We start from the raw sequence: 16,703 nt of genomic DNA, 5'->3' as shown, positions 1-16,703 counted from the left end.
GAGGGGGGAGAGGGAGAGGGAGAGGGAGAGGGAGGGGGAGAGAGAGAGAAGTAGTCATCCTGTTTTTCTATCCTACCCAGTACCACTGCCCAGGACTGGCACTGCTCACAGTGGGATAGGCTCTTCCACATCAGTCCTCAATAATCAATAAGAAAATGCTATGTAGACTGGGGTTCCTCAAAGGAGGATGTGAACTTTGACACAACTGTGGCGTTGTGATCACACTAGACCGTTCCCTTTATGAGTGGCTGTTCCTTCTGTGAGGTGTGACCTTTTAGACTTTTCTCATCTTGGATAGAACATGAATTCTGTTATGACAAAGGTTAGATTTAAAGCGTGGATTCATTTAATAGTTAATGTTCATTTTCTGATGATATCTATCCTGGCCTCCATTTGAAGACCTCTATAGATGATGTCTTAGGGTTGTTTTCTTTTCTTTTAGTTTTTGTTTTTTTTTTCCCATTCTTGTTCAGAGCTAATAGTTGAACCAGGATTTTATAATAAATATTTCCTAGGACATTTTGAAGGCATTTTTGTAAGAATATGATAGGATCCAACATTCAGACAAAATGAAGGTTGTCACCCTCCATTTATCTGTGGACACTTCACTGTGTTCGCCTAAGGCCTATGTTGTTTGGCCCCTGCCGAACACACCAGCCATGTCTCAGCTCCCCTCACTCACCTACTGTGCCACCCTTTCTACAGTGGCCCTCATCCTTCCTAATCTTAGTGCCCCTTTTTCCTGAACATCTCCCAGGGCACCTTTCCCGGGCCCCCAAGGCTGTTCTGTTTACCATAGTCACAACTTCTAGACACTTCTTCAAACCCATCCTCCACTGGGTTTGTGAGGAGGTGGCCACAGAGCTTATGTCTATTCTGTGTATACATCTCACACCTTAAATATTCATTAAACGTGCAGTTCACTCTTTTTGAATAAATAAGAAAGCACAGCAGCGGCGACGGCAGTCAGACCAAGCTAGGCAGTTCCACTCTCAAGCTCAGTGCTTAAAGCCGGAGGAGTAAGTTCTGTAGACCATCAAGGTACTGTCTCTGGGCCATGCAAACAGGACACCATTTTTTTTTATCTACTCCATCTTTTCTTTGTTGGAACTGCTTTTGACTATTGGGTATATATTCCTATGTACAGGAAGCATGAGTTTCTATCCTATGGGAATCCCTGTTGTCTATCACCCAGCAGAGCCCCCAGATGCTGTTACATATTGGTAATAGGACTCTGCTTGTCACATGATCCATGTCATCAGGCACCTATGTGCCTGGTGTGCCACTAGCCTCTTACAGGTGACTTGGGCATACAGATAGGGGCTTTTTTTCCCTTTTCCCTAACAATATTTGGACCTGAGTTGGGAAAATGATGGTTGGCTTGGCTAGATAGAGCAAGGCAGTCGAGCATCTGACACATGAAGGGCTGAGTGACTCTACCTCTTAGGACCTTTTCCAGCTGTTCAGGACTCATCGGGCAGAAGGGAAAATGGACAGTGCGTGTGGTTTTTCCACCTTCCTGGCCCATTCAGGGGCAAAGCTCTTAAGTGTGATATTCCCTTCGCTGAGTTCACCTTGGGACAAATCAGTTCCAGAGAAGACATTCAAAAAGGCAGGGAAGTTGTGCCAGCTCCCAGAATCCAGCGCAGCAACACATGGGCACCACAGGAAAGCTTCCTCTAGTGGGAGCCTGGTAGGGGTTAGGTCTCTGTGCCAGTACCCCTGAGGTACTAAAGAGAGTCTTGTTTAGACAAAACACAGCTGCCCCAGAAAATTCATCAGCGCTTCCTGTCTGCTACCCCCTACACAAGGAAAATGGGGGATGATGTAATCTGAAAGATGTCATTCACTAAGCACCTGGCTCTCCAGAGGGTAACTGCTACAAGCCAGGTGGGCAGCCAGCAGGACCATCAGACATGCAAATTAGCCTCTTTATGCAAAGAAGATGCATCAGAGACCTCTGAAGTCAGCTCTGCAGTGCCTGGATCCCAATACCCAGTTTTGGCAGCTGTGCCTTGCTTAAGTGTTGGTTTCCTCCTCAGGAAAACAAAGTTCACAAGTGGACATGAGTTATTGTGGGGCTGAAACGTGTTAAAAAAAAAAAAAAAACAACTAGTGCCGAGCAAAGTGTGTGGCGTAAAACTGAGCACCCAGTAAGGCTGTCTTTCCCATTGCCCAGTGTTGAAGCCGTATCAGCTACACGCCTTCAGACTACCAGAAAGAATTCAGGCTCTCTGTTTATTTTAGAAAAATTCTAGCAAAAGTCCAATATCCAAACCTGACAAAGAGCGCATAGCAGAGGAAACTGGGAGATGCATCTTGCTTATGATTATGGAGACAAACACACGGAGCAAAGCGTTAGAAATTATAGCAGCGGCGTATTTCAGTCCTTATGTTCAGGGGGTGAGATTTTAAAAACAGAGTTTGTTTCCTTAAAAGATCCAAAGAAAGGTTGCCCAAACATATCACTATTTCAAGTATAAACAGTTTGTGAGAAAAGAAAGCAATAATTGATCAAAAACTTCAGACTTAATGAGATTGGGTTCTTGTCAAACCTCACAGGCTAAATATCGACAGGTTAGACTTCCAGACCTCCAGGTTACAGGACAAAGGCGAAACACACCAAATAGCATCATTGTGGGGGAAAAATTGAAGTCACACACAACCTACTCCCCTCTCCCGCCCCCAAAGCCATTTTGATTGGTCAGGTTCCTCAATGCATCTGTTGGAATAAATTAAGCCTGGGGAGGAGGGTGTGCTTTAGGCTCGGGTACCCAGAAGCCGACTCTGACATGGGAGTCATAAAGAACCAAAAGTCCACACAAAAAAACCAAGCAAATGAATGAAGAAACCTAACCTGTATGAAACGTGTCTCCAGGAAGGACAGTCGTAAAGGAGGGAGGATACAGTGTGTGTGAGTGTGTGTGTGTGTGTGTGTGTGTGTGTGTGTGTGTGTTACAAAGCCCAGAGCGAGACGGCACCGCAGTGGTGGCCTGCATTGTGTGCTGGGCTTTAGTGCAGGGTGGGTGTGTCGGCCCTCTGTAATTCTAGCTCTCAGAAGGCAGAGACAGGACCCTTGGAGCAGGATAATTAGTTAGATTATCCATATCCATGAGCATTGGGTTCAATTGAGAGACCCTGACTCAATGGGCAAGGTGGAGGGAGAATGCTGACGCCAACCTCAGGGTTTCGTATAGGCTTCTGTATCTGCACACGCACGTGCACGCGCATGCACACGCGCACACACACACACAGGGAAATGTAGATGAGCATGGACGAGTGTTTCACCCCCACACACATACACTACCACATCCCTAGCCCCGCTTTGTCTACCTTAAGTGGGTCCTGGGAGTTTTATCTGGAGTCCCAAAACTCTCTCTCAGTTTTAGCTTTCTTGCATTTTTCTAGCATATGCACACCTTAACCTTGTGCCCACTATCAAGACATGTGTCACTGCTTCCTGACGGCACGCTAAGCTGCTACAAGGTCTCCATGGCAAAGACCAGTATTTTACATTTCGATTTCTTCCATGCATTTGTTGAACATTCTCCGCATTTCCCCCATTTTCCTACCCCCAGCCCCTTCGTTCCCTTTGACAATCTCACTTCCCCTTTTATTTAATATATACATACCTCATTCCCTGTGACTATATAAAACATAGGAACATGGAAGGGGAATAAAATCTAGAGTTTAAGATTTAAAAAAATAAAGAGATGTAAGAAGAAAAAAAAAACCATAGGAATCACAATTGAGAGAGAAGCTTTTTTTCCATATTGGCTTAATTTGCTTAATATTATTGTTTCCAGTTGCATCCAGTTTCTTGCAAATGACATGACTTCATTCCTATGGCTGAAAAGCATTCCATTGTGTATAAAAACCACATTTTCTATATCTATTTTTCTCTTGCTGGATAGCTAGGCTGGCTCAGCATCTTGTCTGTTATGAACAATGTTGCAGTAAACATGGATGCGCTATCCCTGTGATGTGTTGACATGGACACCTTTGGGTGAACACCAGGGGTTGTAGGCCTGAGTTATACATTAGATCTAGTGGATCCGTGCCTACTTTCTGAGAAACCTCCATCCACACTGATCTCCATAGAGGCTGGGCTAGCTAGTTTATATGCCCACCAACAAGTTTATGTGGGCTCCCTGTTGTCCACAATGGCTTCCATCTTTTGAGACTTGCTTTTGACTCCTGGGCCCATCCTGTCCACATCACATCCTCTGGGGTAGAAAGGACTGCAGGTTTTAACAGCTTCCAAAGTGGCTCTAAACCAGCTGTTTGTAGGTCAGAAGTGTAACTTCCTTTAAGACAGGAGAGAATGGAGCTGGTGCTTTCCCGGCAAGATCAAGCTGAGGGCTAAGGTTTGGGGGCCCTTGCCTGAGATTGTGCCCTGCCCTGTTTCACTATGAGCATCTCTCCTGGGGACAGACACACCCCTCAGGAACTACCAACTTTTTTCTGACTTCCAAAAATTTTATTCTTTTCAAATTATGTGTGAACACCTGAGTGTAGATGCACATGCAGGCCAGCAGGGGGAGTCAGAGCCCTTGGAGCTGGAGTTGTAGGTCATTGGGGGCTGCCTGATGTGGGTGCTGGGGACAGAACTTTGGTCCTCTGCAAGAACAGCAAGCTCTCTTAAGCACACAGCCAGTCTCCGTACTCCTCATTACTATGTGTGCATGGTGTGTGTGTGTGTGTGTGTGTGTGTGTGTGTGTGTGTGTGTGATGTGAGGTCAGAAGCTAATTTTGTGGATGGAATCTGTTCTTCCCTTCCACTGATATTCGGGCTCTGGAGACCCAAACCAGATCACCAGGCTTGCTCAGCAAATGCTTTACCCACCAGGCCACCTCCCAGATTTAGTTTCTAATGTTTTATTTTTTTATTTTATTTTTATATTGTCTTTTGTCTCAGTTTAGCAATTTACTTTCATGGCTTGCTTTCCTCCCTCCTTCACTTCCTCCTTCCTCCCTTCTCTCTCTAAGGGTACTCTGTTGTCTGGCAAAAAAAGATTTAAAACACAGGCAAGGCTCCACCTTTCTCTTTTAGCAGAAGAAACATCTAGACCCTGAAGGCAGGGTCCAGAAGTTTTAATGTGCACTTTCTAAATCCCTCTCACAGATATGCCTGTGGCATGGTGGTGGGAAATACTCTAAATCGATTCTTGCCGCAGTTATAGCTTTATTGATATTTCTCCAGCTAGACTGCAGCTTTCCCTTCAGATGCCATGAATACACAAATGAAGCTTTTCATGCCAATGAAAGCTGAGCTTTGCCTCGGAACACAGGCCACGCTGTGATTAGAAACGGACACCTGGGGTTCTCCATCACTCCCTGGTGCCCATGGACACCAGAAGGGCCAGCCATCTTAGGGGACTTCAGTCCAGTGGCTACCTCTCTGGTGCCAGCGCTCAGGCAGGAGTGACAGGTATGGTACTGGAGGATTACCAACCTGGCCTCAGGGTCGGGGGCGGGGTGTGGTACCTGCTCCTCTCCACTTTCTCTTAGCCTATTATGGATAAACAGTCGGGCCCCTCAGAAGCAACTGAAACAGGAAGTGAGCACTGGGAGGATGCAGGGTAAGAGCAGTACCTGGACGAGGGCCAGGTGAGAACTGCCTGGCATCATGCAGGAAGTTCAAGGTAAAGTCACCAGGGTGCTCAGGGCACAAGATGAAAGGCAGGCAAGGAGCGGAAAAGACTTATTATGTTCTAAGTATTGATTTCCCCTGCAGGGCTCTCTTACAAGGTGAGCAGTGAGTTCATTCATCATTTTAATGGCCAGGCCACGGTGACTATAAACATCTGAGGATTGCGTTTTACTGGGGGCGTCTATTAACTTGATAAGAGACACCGGAGATAGCAGAGCACAACGGGAATGAAGTCTGCTGCTATGGGAGCGGATACTGAAGAAGGAAAGCCATTTGTGCTTTTGCTCACGTACAGAAGGATGGGTGTACTTCAGCCCTGGCAATGCCTGACTCCTCAGCGCCACTGACACATCTTTCTGTGTTCACATGCACAGCCACGCAGGGTTCCTGCATTGAGCCTTCTGCCCGAGGAAAGGTCAGCTACTCCCTCGGATATAAAGCGATGCAAACACGTCAAGTGTCCACATCCTTCCTCAGATCAGTTAGAAAGCTGGACAGTTTATCATCTGGCGCCGTCTTAATCGGCTTGCCTTGAAAGTGAGAAGAGAGATTCCTGAGGGAAACAGAATACCCATTCAGCGGTAGAGGTAGACATTAGTGGGAAGACTCACTTTACAGAAAAAACAATCTCTCCAGTCCTTGATGCCACTTGCTATAAAAAAGAAAGCCGAGCTGGTAGTTTACAAAGACCCCAAAGCCCAGCTTGGAGACCCAGCCTGATTAGAAATTCAAACCATTCACTTCTCAGAAACCGCAAAAATGAGCTTCCCTGATAGGCTACCGTGACCCTCATCAGGCTTTGCCACGGAGGAGTGAAGGACACAGAATCTGTCCCCTCATCTCAGTCTCTCATGGTGATTGAAGATGGAGCCATTACTAACTCCATGGCCCATCTCAGTGACTGTCAACAACAGGTTGTGAACTCCAGCTCCCGGCAGCTGGGCCATGCTCCACAAGCTGTGTGGAGCATTGTGGGTGGAGTCTGGCCCTCTCCCATGAGCCCAGGACCACCCATCCTCCCTCATGTGCCCGTCTTCCAACATTCCCATCACCAAATCTTCCAACTTTTCTGGTTTGATGACCCTTCCTGTAAGATGGCACCACAGACGCCTAGCATCCCAAGAGTATTGTGTGGCATCCCAGTAAAAGATCCAAGTTCAAACCCAGAAGCATAGTTTCTGCTGAAAGTGTCTGGCTTTTGCACCATCATAAAGTCAGATAAATCATAAGCTGAACTGTCAGAAGGTGGGGACCAGCAGAACACTGAGGACGGATGGATCTCTACAGTGTGTACTGGCACATGGTGGGAGTTGGGGGTCTGCCACAGCAGGGGCACATTATACACATGCTTGGAATAGGCCTCGTTCAATTCTTAGCACACCCTGACATTGTAGTGAAGACTTTGGTACCCTGGACCCAGGGCACACTGATCAGCAGAGAGAAAGCTGAAATTTCAGCTCTGCTGTGTTAGCCACCACAGCTCACTGCCTTCCACGCCATACTCCATGCCTATTATTTTACTCCATGTGTGAATGTAAACTCTGCCTCAGCTGCTTCCACCATCACTCCGGAGAACAAACTTTAGCCTAAAAGTCACTAGCGTTAAAAATGACATGGGTGCTACATTTGGGCTGACTTTTCTATTCCCTTTCATTCCCTTAACACATATAGACAATCACACACATACACACACACAATTACACACAATCACACACATACACACATAGACAATCATACACACAATTACATACATGATCACACACAATCACACAAATCATACACAATCATATACATCACACACAATTACACACACACTATCACACACAAAAATCACACACACAATCACACATATAATCACACACAATAACACACAATCACACATATATAATCATACGGTCACATGCTTATATACACAATCACACACAATCACACATATAATCACATACACACAATCACACACACACAATCACACACAATCACACATAGACAATCATACACACAATTGCATACATGATCACATACAATCACACAAATCATACACAATCGCATACATCACACACAATTACACACACACTATCACACACAATCACACACATAATCACACATACAATCAATCACACATATAATCACACAGACTCACACACAATTACACATACACTTACATACAATCACACATACACAATAACACACAATCACACATATATAATCATACAGTCACATGCTTATATACACAATCACATACACAATCACACATATAATCACATACACACAATCACACACATACACACACACACACACTATCCAAATGCTAATATACTTAGCTAGTTTATCTGTGGCCAAGGGTTGGATATGAGACGCACCAAGGATGTGGAAAAAGTTTGACCAGAAATGCCGAGCCATGTGGCAGACAGGCAGGTTAGAGCATGGAGCTGGCACACATAGGGGACAGCTAGGCTAGAAGGCTAGGCCGGTGGCCCCAGGCTGGATGTGATCAGGGAACATGCTTTGTTTGGCTTATATGACACTCAGAAAACATTTTAATTAGCTGCCAAAGTAACATAAAAATTCTGGGTTTTATTGAAAAATAAAATCTCTCAGCACTGGTTCACACTGCTATTTCAGTCACTGGGCTGCTGAGGTGGCTGACCCACGGGTGACATCAGAACCCCCGTCTCCCACAGAGTCTACCATGTTCTGTTCCACATCGGGGCACCTTCATCTATGCACACGCCTGCCTTGCCCAACTCCTGGAACTATGAAGTGTTCTTCAACCAGAACTCTGGGAGCCTAGAAAGTGAGAGGTTCAGTGGCAGGTACCAAGGAGCCTGCGAATGTGGCTCATATCTGTCTCGTGCTCCAACAGCTTCCCACTGCCAGCACCTAGATCTCTTCACCTGAGGGACAGTTTCCTAAATGACAGAGGGTGCGCTGGTACGTTCATGATAGTTCAGACGTGTTGGGGAATGGCCTCCCAGGAGGGCCCCACCCTAAGCCTTCAAGCTGTGGCTTCAACCTTCTAACGTTGCGACCCTTTAATACAGTTCCTTATGTTGTGGTGACCCCCAATCATAAGATTATTTCATTAATATTTTATAACTGTAATTTTGCTACTGTTATGAATTGTAATGTAAATATCTGTGCTTCCCAGTGGTCTTAGGTGACCCCTGTGAAAGGGTCATTGGACCCTGAAGGGGTCGTGACCCAGAGGTCGAGAACTGCTGCCTTAGGGAGCACCTGAACTTCTGCTTCTTCATCCTTTGGGTATATTTATTTCTATACTGTTTCCGGAGCGCCATGGCTAAGCCCCTCCTCCACCGTGGTGGCTGGACTCTCAGTTTACTTAAGCTCCTCCCCCACCGTGGTGGCTGGCCTCACAGCTTACTTTCCCTTCGTCCTCTCCCAATTTCCAAATAAACTGAATGTCCTCAGCTCCTTGCCTCCCAGTTGGCATCTGGAAACACAGAGCAAGATGGCATCTCATGCTTGCAAACCTTGGATCTATGAGCGTCATGGCTTGTATCAGTCACTCTTTGTTACTGTGGTAAAATGCCGTAACTTCAAGCAACTCAAGAGAGAAAGGGTTAATTCTGACTTATGGTTGGAAAGAGAGAGAGTCCATCATGGCGGGGGGTGGGGGAGAATTGGCAATAGGAAGCAGGAACAGGGAGCTGGCTCATCCAGTTTCTTCCACACACAGCAAGCAGAGAGAACAAGCAGGAAATGGGACAAGGATATAAACCTTCAAATCTTGCCCCCAGTGGCACACTTTTTCAGTAAGGCTGCACTTCCTAAAATTTCCACGACTTCCCCAAAAGCCACCACCCACTGAGGACCAAGTGTTCAAACACCCGATTTCTCATTCAAACTACCACATGGTTGGAAGATAAAATGTCCTCCTCAGACTTGTGTGGTGAAGGACTGGCACCCAGCTGGTAACCATTTTTGAGGTGGTAGAAGATTTGGAAGTGGCACTTAGCTAGAGGAAGGCGGTCGTGAGAGGGTGTGCCATTGAGGGTAGCTTTGGAGGTGGTATCTGGTTCCCTCTCCCTTCCTTACTCTCTGTTTCATGTCTGTCGTGAGGGTCGACAACCTTCTAAGCCATGTGATCCGAATGCCAACATATTCAGCCCAAGTCCATGGGAACAACCAACCATGAGCTGAGCTGTCCGAGACAACGTACCAACAGAAGGAATTCCTCCCTTCAAGCTGAGACCTTGAGCATTAGGTCACAGCAACGCGTGCTAGTGCAGAAAGGCTCTCTGCTACGGTGCCTTTGCTCTTGGTACAGCTGCCTCTGTAATTTCATGGCCAATGGGTGCTACCCTTGGTGCCCAAACTCAGGCTCAGACCTCCCTTGCACGGAGGTTAAAGTTTATTCTTTCAAGCTCCTGTCTGTTTCCACTGTGTTCTGGAACGAATCAATCCCATGATCAATCCCATGAAGGTGTACCCGTGAGCCGAGGCCAGTCTTTGAATTCAAAGCTCAGGTATTCTTCCCACACTACTCCTTTCCGTCACGTGAGGCACCAAGTGGCCAGGAGTCCTGACAAGCTTAGGATACTAGGCTTGATGCAACACGGGGCACACTCTTCTGAGCCAACCCTGAGCCTGTTCAGCCAATGGCTGCTTGTTTCCTTGTACTTGGGCTGAACATTACGGCACCAGGAGCACAGGGCATAGGGAGTGGTCAACCCTTGTGACAGATGAGAAGCAGAGAGGAAGGAAGCAAGAGGGGACCAGATCACACCTTCGAAGGCACATGACCTCCCCGGGATTTTAACAACCTGAGAGTAGCTATTATCAACGCTTCATGGGAACGTCTCAGCAGGTCTGCAGGGCAGTTGGTATCCTACCTTAATTATTAATTATTTGATGACATTCCTATTAGGCTGGGAGCATCCTGGGAACAGGAACTATACCTTATTTATCTCTGTCACCTGCAGTGACTGTGACTTAACAGGCACTTTTGGTAACTGATATCCAAACAAGTCCTGTGCAGCCAGGCAAGAAGCCAGAGAAGATGAGAGACATGAGCTGAGATTTCAGGTCAATGCTCTCTGAATGGCGGTGGGGGGAAGGGCTGACTCCGTAGTAGTGGCTTCAGTCATGAACCGGTACTGATTCAACTGTGTGTACGACAGGCACAGAGAGCTGCGGGGTCTGGGGAAGGATCAGGCTCAGGATGGCTTTGTGGGAATAGCTGAGGAGTCCTAACTCCATCCTGAAGATCGTGAGGCAGGAGGAGGGAGACAACCTAGCTAATTCTTAAATTGCCACTGCTATTGCTGAGATCAGAAGGCTTAAAATATTTTTTTTTAGATTTTATTTTTTATATATGGGCATTCTGAATGCATGCTTGGTGCCCACAGAGACCAGAAAAGGGCAACAGATTGTCTTGGAATGGGTTTCAGGTGGTTGTGAGCCACCATGGGGAATTGAACTTGGGTCCTCTGGAAGAAGACCCAATGCTCTAACTGCTGAGCCACCTCTCCAGCCCCAGAAGACTTACTTTGAATTATTCTTTTGAATTATGTATCTACTGTGCTGGTCACTGTTCTATACTCAAGTTTAATTGAAACGAGGTATCTATAAATTTGTTTTTGTTTTAAGCTTAAAGTTTTAAAAAATAGTTTATTTTCTGGGTGTGTGTACGTATCTGAGTGTATGCATACGTGTGTATAATTTCAGAAAGGTCAAAAGAGGAATCCCCTGGAGCTGGTGCTGCGGATGGTCGAGCCACCATGTGGGTGTTCTACAAGAGCAGTAAGCACTCTTGATAGCTAAGCCCCTCCAGCCCCATCTCAGCTAGTGTTTATTTCTCATTACTATACTGTTGTACCGGACAGGAAGTAGAGGCGTAGCTGTGGAAGGCTAGTATACTCAAGAGCTAATTTCTGAACTCTCTCTCTCTCTTTTTCTTTTTAGAGTGAATGACAGAAGCTTGTGGGAAAATTCTCTAGCACCCTCCTCAACCTTGAGAGGAACAGATCTGAGGTGCGTCACCTCAGGTTCTCAGAGATCTGAGAAGACCAAGTGGCCCCTCCCCCATGGTCACTCTTCCTTTCTTCGTTGTCTTAGCTTCCTCACTCCCTCACAAGGGTCTCCTGAGGTTACCCTCTCGGTAAAGGGGGATACTCGGGACAATATACTCTGAACAATGTATTTTTTTTCTCTGATAATAAGCTTTTAAATGTTATTTCATCTTGAATTAGGCTTTTCTTGGTTTTGTACTTTAGAACTTTTTTGTAAGAGTCCTACAGGGCCTAGTACATGGGCCACATATCGCCCATGCAACAGAACGGTGAGGTCCCTTGGTCACCTATCACTACCTACCATCTAGGTGCAGTTAGATTGCAAACTGTTTATATCCCTAGCAGAACCTTGAAGTATGATTGTCACAGGAGGGGCATCTTTGTTTCTGTCACTGGTCTGCTCTCTGGGCTGGTCCAGAGCAGTGTGGTATCTCTATGCCCAGTCCCAATCCCGCTCATGTTCACAGTCACCATGAGGCACCATGATATCGTGTCAGCTTTCTGCCAGGATGAGACCCAGGGGTCTCTAGGCTATAGGTTTCATAGGTTATGGCTCAGTAGTAAAGAGACCAAGCTGAGGCACACCACTGTCCCCATGGCCACTATGATAGCTACAGACTCGGTCCTGTGACCTTCTCAAGTACACTGTCCTCTAGTGACCACAGCCTTTGACTGGAATTCATGACTGACTCCCCCTGTCTCCCATAACCTCAATGGGCAGTTCACCTGCACAAATGTGCATCATGGGGTGCCCATGTGCTGAGGACCAGGGTGAAGGTTTCCATCATAGAGTGACTAAGGTCCACATGAACACCAGCTCAGTGGGCTCAGCACTGTTTACAGGGAAAAGCTGCAAACGTCTAAATAACTATGGTTGCAACAACCGGGTAGAGTGGGGTCTATGCTTCCCAGGGCCTTAGAAAAGGGTCTATCCTCCCCAGGGCCTTAGAACAGGGTCTATCCTGCCCAGGGCCTTGGAACAGGATCTATCCTGCCCAGAGCCTTAGAACAGGGTCTGTCCTGCCCAGAGCCTGCCCTCTTCTTTCACAGAGGTGGTTGCACTGCAGGGCATCAGGGGAAAACAATAGCTCAGCTCCTCTTTTCTTTTGGAATCATGCTATCACTTGAATAAACCAATTGGCTCTACTAAAGCTCACTCATTTCATATAATCTTCCAATTTCCTCACTTCCCTTGAATCTGGCAGAAATACATATATACATACAGCGAGGTATCAGCTGACACAGATGACCACGTTGCAGAGAGCACAGAGTGTGTTGTTAGTGATAGCGATCACGACGATCAGGGATCCGTTTATACTTGTCTTTAACAACCAATGACACAAAACTGAAGTTCTACAGAACATGTGTATGATGGCGCTAACAGTTGTAGCTGCTCAGAGGAAAGGGATGGAACAGGGCATAGGATAGATATTCTCCAAGGTATGTATTTATGGCTGCTGCTTGGCTGTACCAGCAACCTTCTTAGGCCAGGATGAAAGCCAATCTCTAGTAATTCCAAGCTCTTATGAAGGAATGACGTTTGCAGATTCATTGCCCCGTCTGTGCTAAGAAACACGTCAGCAAGCAGCTCAGATGGGAAACGGCTCCTTACCTTCTGCCACATGTTGATGAAGAAGAGTTCCCTGGAGACATTGAAGGACACGTTGGCATCATAGGCGTCGTCGCCAAGGTTGGAGATGGAGATGTTTAGAGAGATATTCTTCACAGCCCCCAAAGCCAGGTGTGGGGTTTTCTCGTCAACACTGCAAAGAAAACCAAACATTGGTTACTCTCCTTACCCTTACAGAAATGTGACAGGAGTGCCAGGCGGTAGGGTGGAGGTGTCGGGGAAACAGGAGCACAGCTGTGACACTCAGGAGCCCCATTCACTAGGCACAAGGCCACAGGGTATCAGTACCCGTGAGCCTTTTCCCCCTATAGCAAGGGGTTCTATGTTTTGAACTTACTAGGTTGTTGAGTGGCTCGTAAGAAAGTCTACATACCAAACTTGGAAAGCTGAAGGCATCTAAAAAGCTTTATGTGAAATTCATTCATTCCGCTCTTTTGAGCAGACCCCGTGTTTTTCTCATCCTGGACTGGATGAAAAGGTTAGTGTTAATTGCCAAGTGACAGAATCTGGAACTGCCTGGGAGATGACCTCTGGACACCTGCCTGTGTGGGGTGTTAATTGATGTGGGAAGATGTCTTCACTGTGGGTGGAACTCTTCCCTGGGGAAGAATTTCAGACTCCCCTCTGCTTCTTAATGCAGATGCAATGAGCCATCTCTCTAAAGCTTGCTGCTGAGACTTCCTGTCATGCCTGACCGTAATCTGGAAGTGCTAGCCAAAATCAACCGCTTCTCCCTCAGGCTTCTTTGGTTAGAGAATTTTTATCTTAACAACAGGAAAAGAAAGCAAGACACCGGCAACAGGAGCATGTAACATGAGGGAGATAGAAAATGCTCACACCAAAACTTCAGGGACATGGAAAATGCTCACACTAAGTGAATACACATAACCTTGGAGGGTAGGAAGTGGTTTGGAGGAGTGGGCTGCAGTTCCCAATACAGTAGTCTGGGAGGGAGGCCTCGCTGAGGAGTCAGCCTCTCGCTAGAAACTTGGGAGAAGGAGAACAGGACACACAGAATGGAGGCCTTACCAAGGGCTTGCCCTGTGATAGGCACAGATCTGGCATGTTCAAGGAAGAAAATGGAGGCCAGAGAGGACTGAGTGGGTTGAGGGGAAATGAGCTCCAAGAGGAAAAGAAAATGGAGCTGGCAGAGTCTGTAGGTCCTGGAGTATCACCATGGAGACCTTAGTGTAGCTGTGATATGGACGGGAGCCCTGACCTGCTCTCAGCTGAGAAGCAGTGACTCTTGGGGCCCATATCAGGAAGAGGCTCCTACTACATGCAATGTAGATAGTCTACAGAGCACTCTTGAGAGAAGATTATAAGGAGTCTCCTGCAGGTGAAAGGTCAGGCCAGGCAGGGCCAGCTGTAGTACAAAGTGCACAGTGGAAATATGTTTCGAAGGTTGTGCCAACTGTAATGTCATGAGTTAGATGAGGGATGTTAACAGGGGAGCAGCCAAGGGTAGCTCCAGGGCTTGGGGATCCGACGGCTGCATTTAGGGCTGGCATTTACTGAGGTGGGAAAGACTGTGGGCAGAGAAGGAAGAGACAAGAAGATACTGTTGCATTTTGTAGGAGACATACATGTTGATACTGGAGCTGGGGCATACAGGAGGCATTTGGGCTGCAGATCTACCTCTGGGATAAACACGAAGGACCCAGGGGATGAGTGGAGAAGGAGGAAGCTTTCTCATTTAGAATCTGAAGCGAGGAGGAAATGGGTATTGCTAGGCATGTAGGAAGAAACCAGGGGAGATGGCACAGAATGGCCATGTGTGGCCTTCTCCAAGGGAGGATGTCAGGGTTGTCCAGCATGGCAGATAGGTCAAAATAGCATGAGGAATTAGAACTGATTTCTGGTGATAGTCACATAGAGCAGGGCTTCTAAGATTCATTCTGCTTGTTTCTCTCATGCCTATCTGAGTTTCATTCCTATTGCTGTGATAAAATATTCCCAAAAAGCCACTTATAGGACGGACCGTTTATTTCAGATCACAATTCCAGGTTACAGGCAAAAAACTTAAAAGAGCACACACCATGTCCTCAGTTAACAGCAGAGAGAGAGATGAAATGCATGCATGGTTATTATTCAGCTCAGAATCTCCCCTTATACGGCCAGAACCTACATCCAGATAATAGCACCAGGCGCAGTGGGCCAGGTCTTCCCATCTTGATTAATATAGTCAAGATAATCCCCCACAGACACGCCAACAGACCAGCCTGATCTAGATAAACCCTCACTAGCACGTTCTTCCCAGGTGATTCTAAATGATATCAAGTTGACAATTAAAACCGATGAGTACTGTGTCTGACAATTTTTTTTTACCTGACATTGGATAAATAAGTATTTAAAACAAGTAGCTAGATCAAATATTTACTGGTGACAAATAATAGCTATATTTTAAGATAGTTTTTTGGTATACATATAAATTGAATGTTTTTCGAAGGCTGAAGCAAGTTTTTATACTTAAGACATGGATGTGGTTACCTGAGCAGCACAGCAATCCATATACATGCTAACTCGTGCTGCCCATAACTCATGGGTATTCCGCCACAAATTCGATTCAGCGGGTCATTAAAAAACAGAAAATAAAATTGGGAGGAGCTGGGCACTATAGGCGGGTCTACAAGATTGAGAGAAAGGAAGAAGTAACTTGATACATTGTATGCAAGTATGAAAGACTCAAAGGGTAAAAAAATACTGTTTAAAATAGCTTAAAATATATACTCATTTGATATATAATAGTGATGGCAGAAGATTATTAAAAATCTTTATTTCTTATAATTAAATCATTTTGTTTCATGCAGAAAGTGTGGTGTGTACAGTAAAAGTGCTGCAGTCTGTTAGAGTGGCCCTGTGAGCATGGACACCCAGGCAGATGCAGTCTGTAAGAGTGGACCTGTGAGCGTGGACGCTCAGGTAGAATTCTGCACCTGGAGGGTGAGTGCATGCATGGTGCCAGGTTCATACTGGCGGGACTAGAGGAAGTTAGGCAGCACAGCGTGGGTGAGGGCTGCCAGGAGTACCTTATTTCTGAGTTAGGTTTTAGGTATAGTGAGTTCAGACACCCACCACTGCCAGGTCTTGCAATCCCTACATTCAGCTATAAACCCCTGTATCGGGTTGTGACCCACAGTTGAAGCAGCTTTGACATAGACAAAGCAAGTCATGGTTGAAAGCTGGATTGGAGGGAGGGGATGATATTAGAACAGAGAGCACAGAGGGGGATCTGGAGGTGAACACAGGGGGACCTGGAGGTGAGCACAGAGTGGATCTGGAGGTGAGCACAGAGTGGATCTGGAGGTGAGCACAGAGTGGATCTGGAGGTGAGCACAGAGTGGATCTGGAGGTGAGCACAGAGGGGCATCTGGAGGTGAGCACAGAG

At 46.4% G+C, this 16,703-nt stretch overlaps 1 protein-coding gene across 1 annotated transcript in view; it reads right to left on the bottom strand.

Annotated features, from left to right (window-relative positions):
- The window catches only part of Itga9 (integrin subunit alpha 9), a 289,069-nt gene that overhangs the window by 77,606 nt on the left and 194,760 nt on the right, over positions 1 to 16,703 (bottom strand). Inside the window, exon 18 of the mRNA XM_021172021.2 lies at positions 13,298 to 13,448. Coding sequence (XP_021027680.1) covers positions 13,298 to 13,448 — 151 coding nt within the window. The remainder of the gene's footprint in view (positions 1 to 13,297; positions 13,449 to 16,703) is intronic.

Source organism: Mus caroli, chromosome 9, assembly GCF_900094665.2.
Source record: "Mus caroli chromosome 9, CAROLI_EIJ_v1.1, whole genome shotgun sequence".
NCBI classification, from domain to species: domain Eukaryota; kingdom Metazoa; phylum Chordata; class Mammalia; order Rodentia; family Muridae; genus Mus; species Mus caroli.
This window is presented reverse-complemented; position numbering and strand designations above follow the sequence as displayed.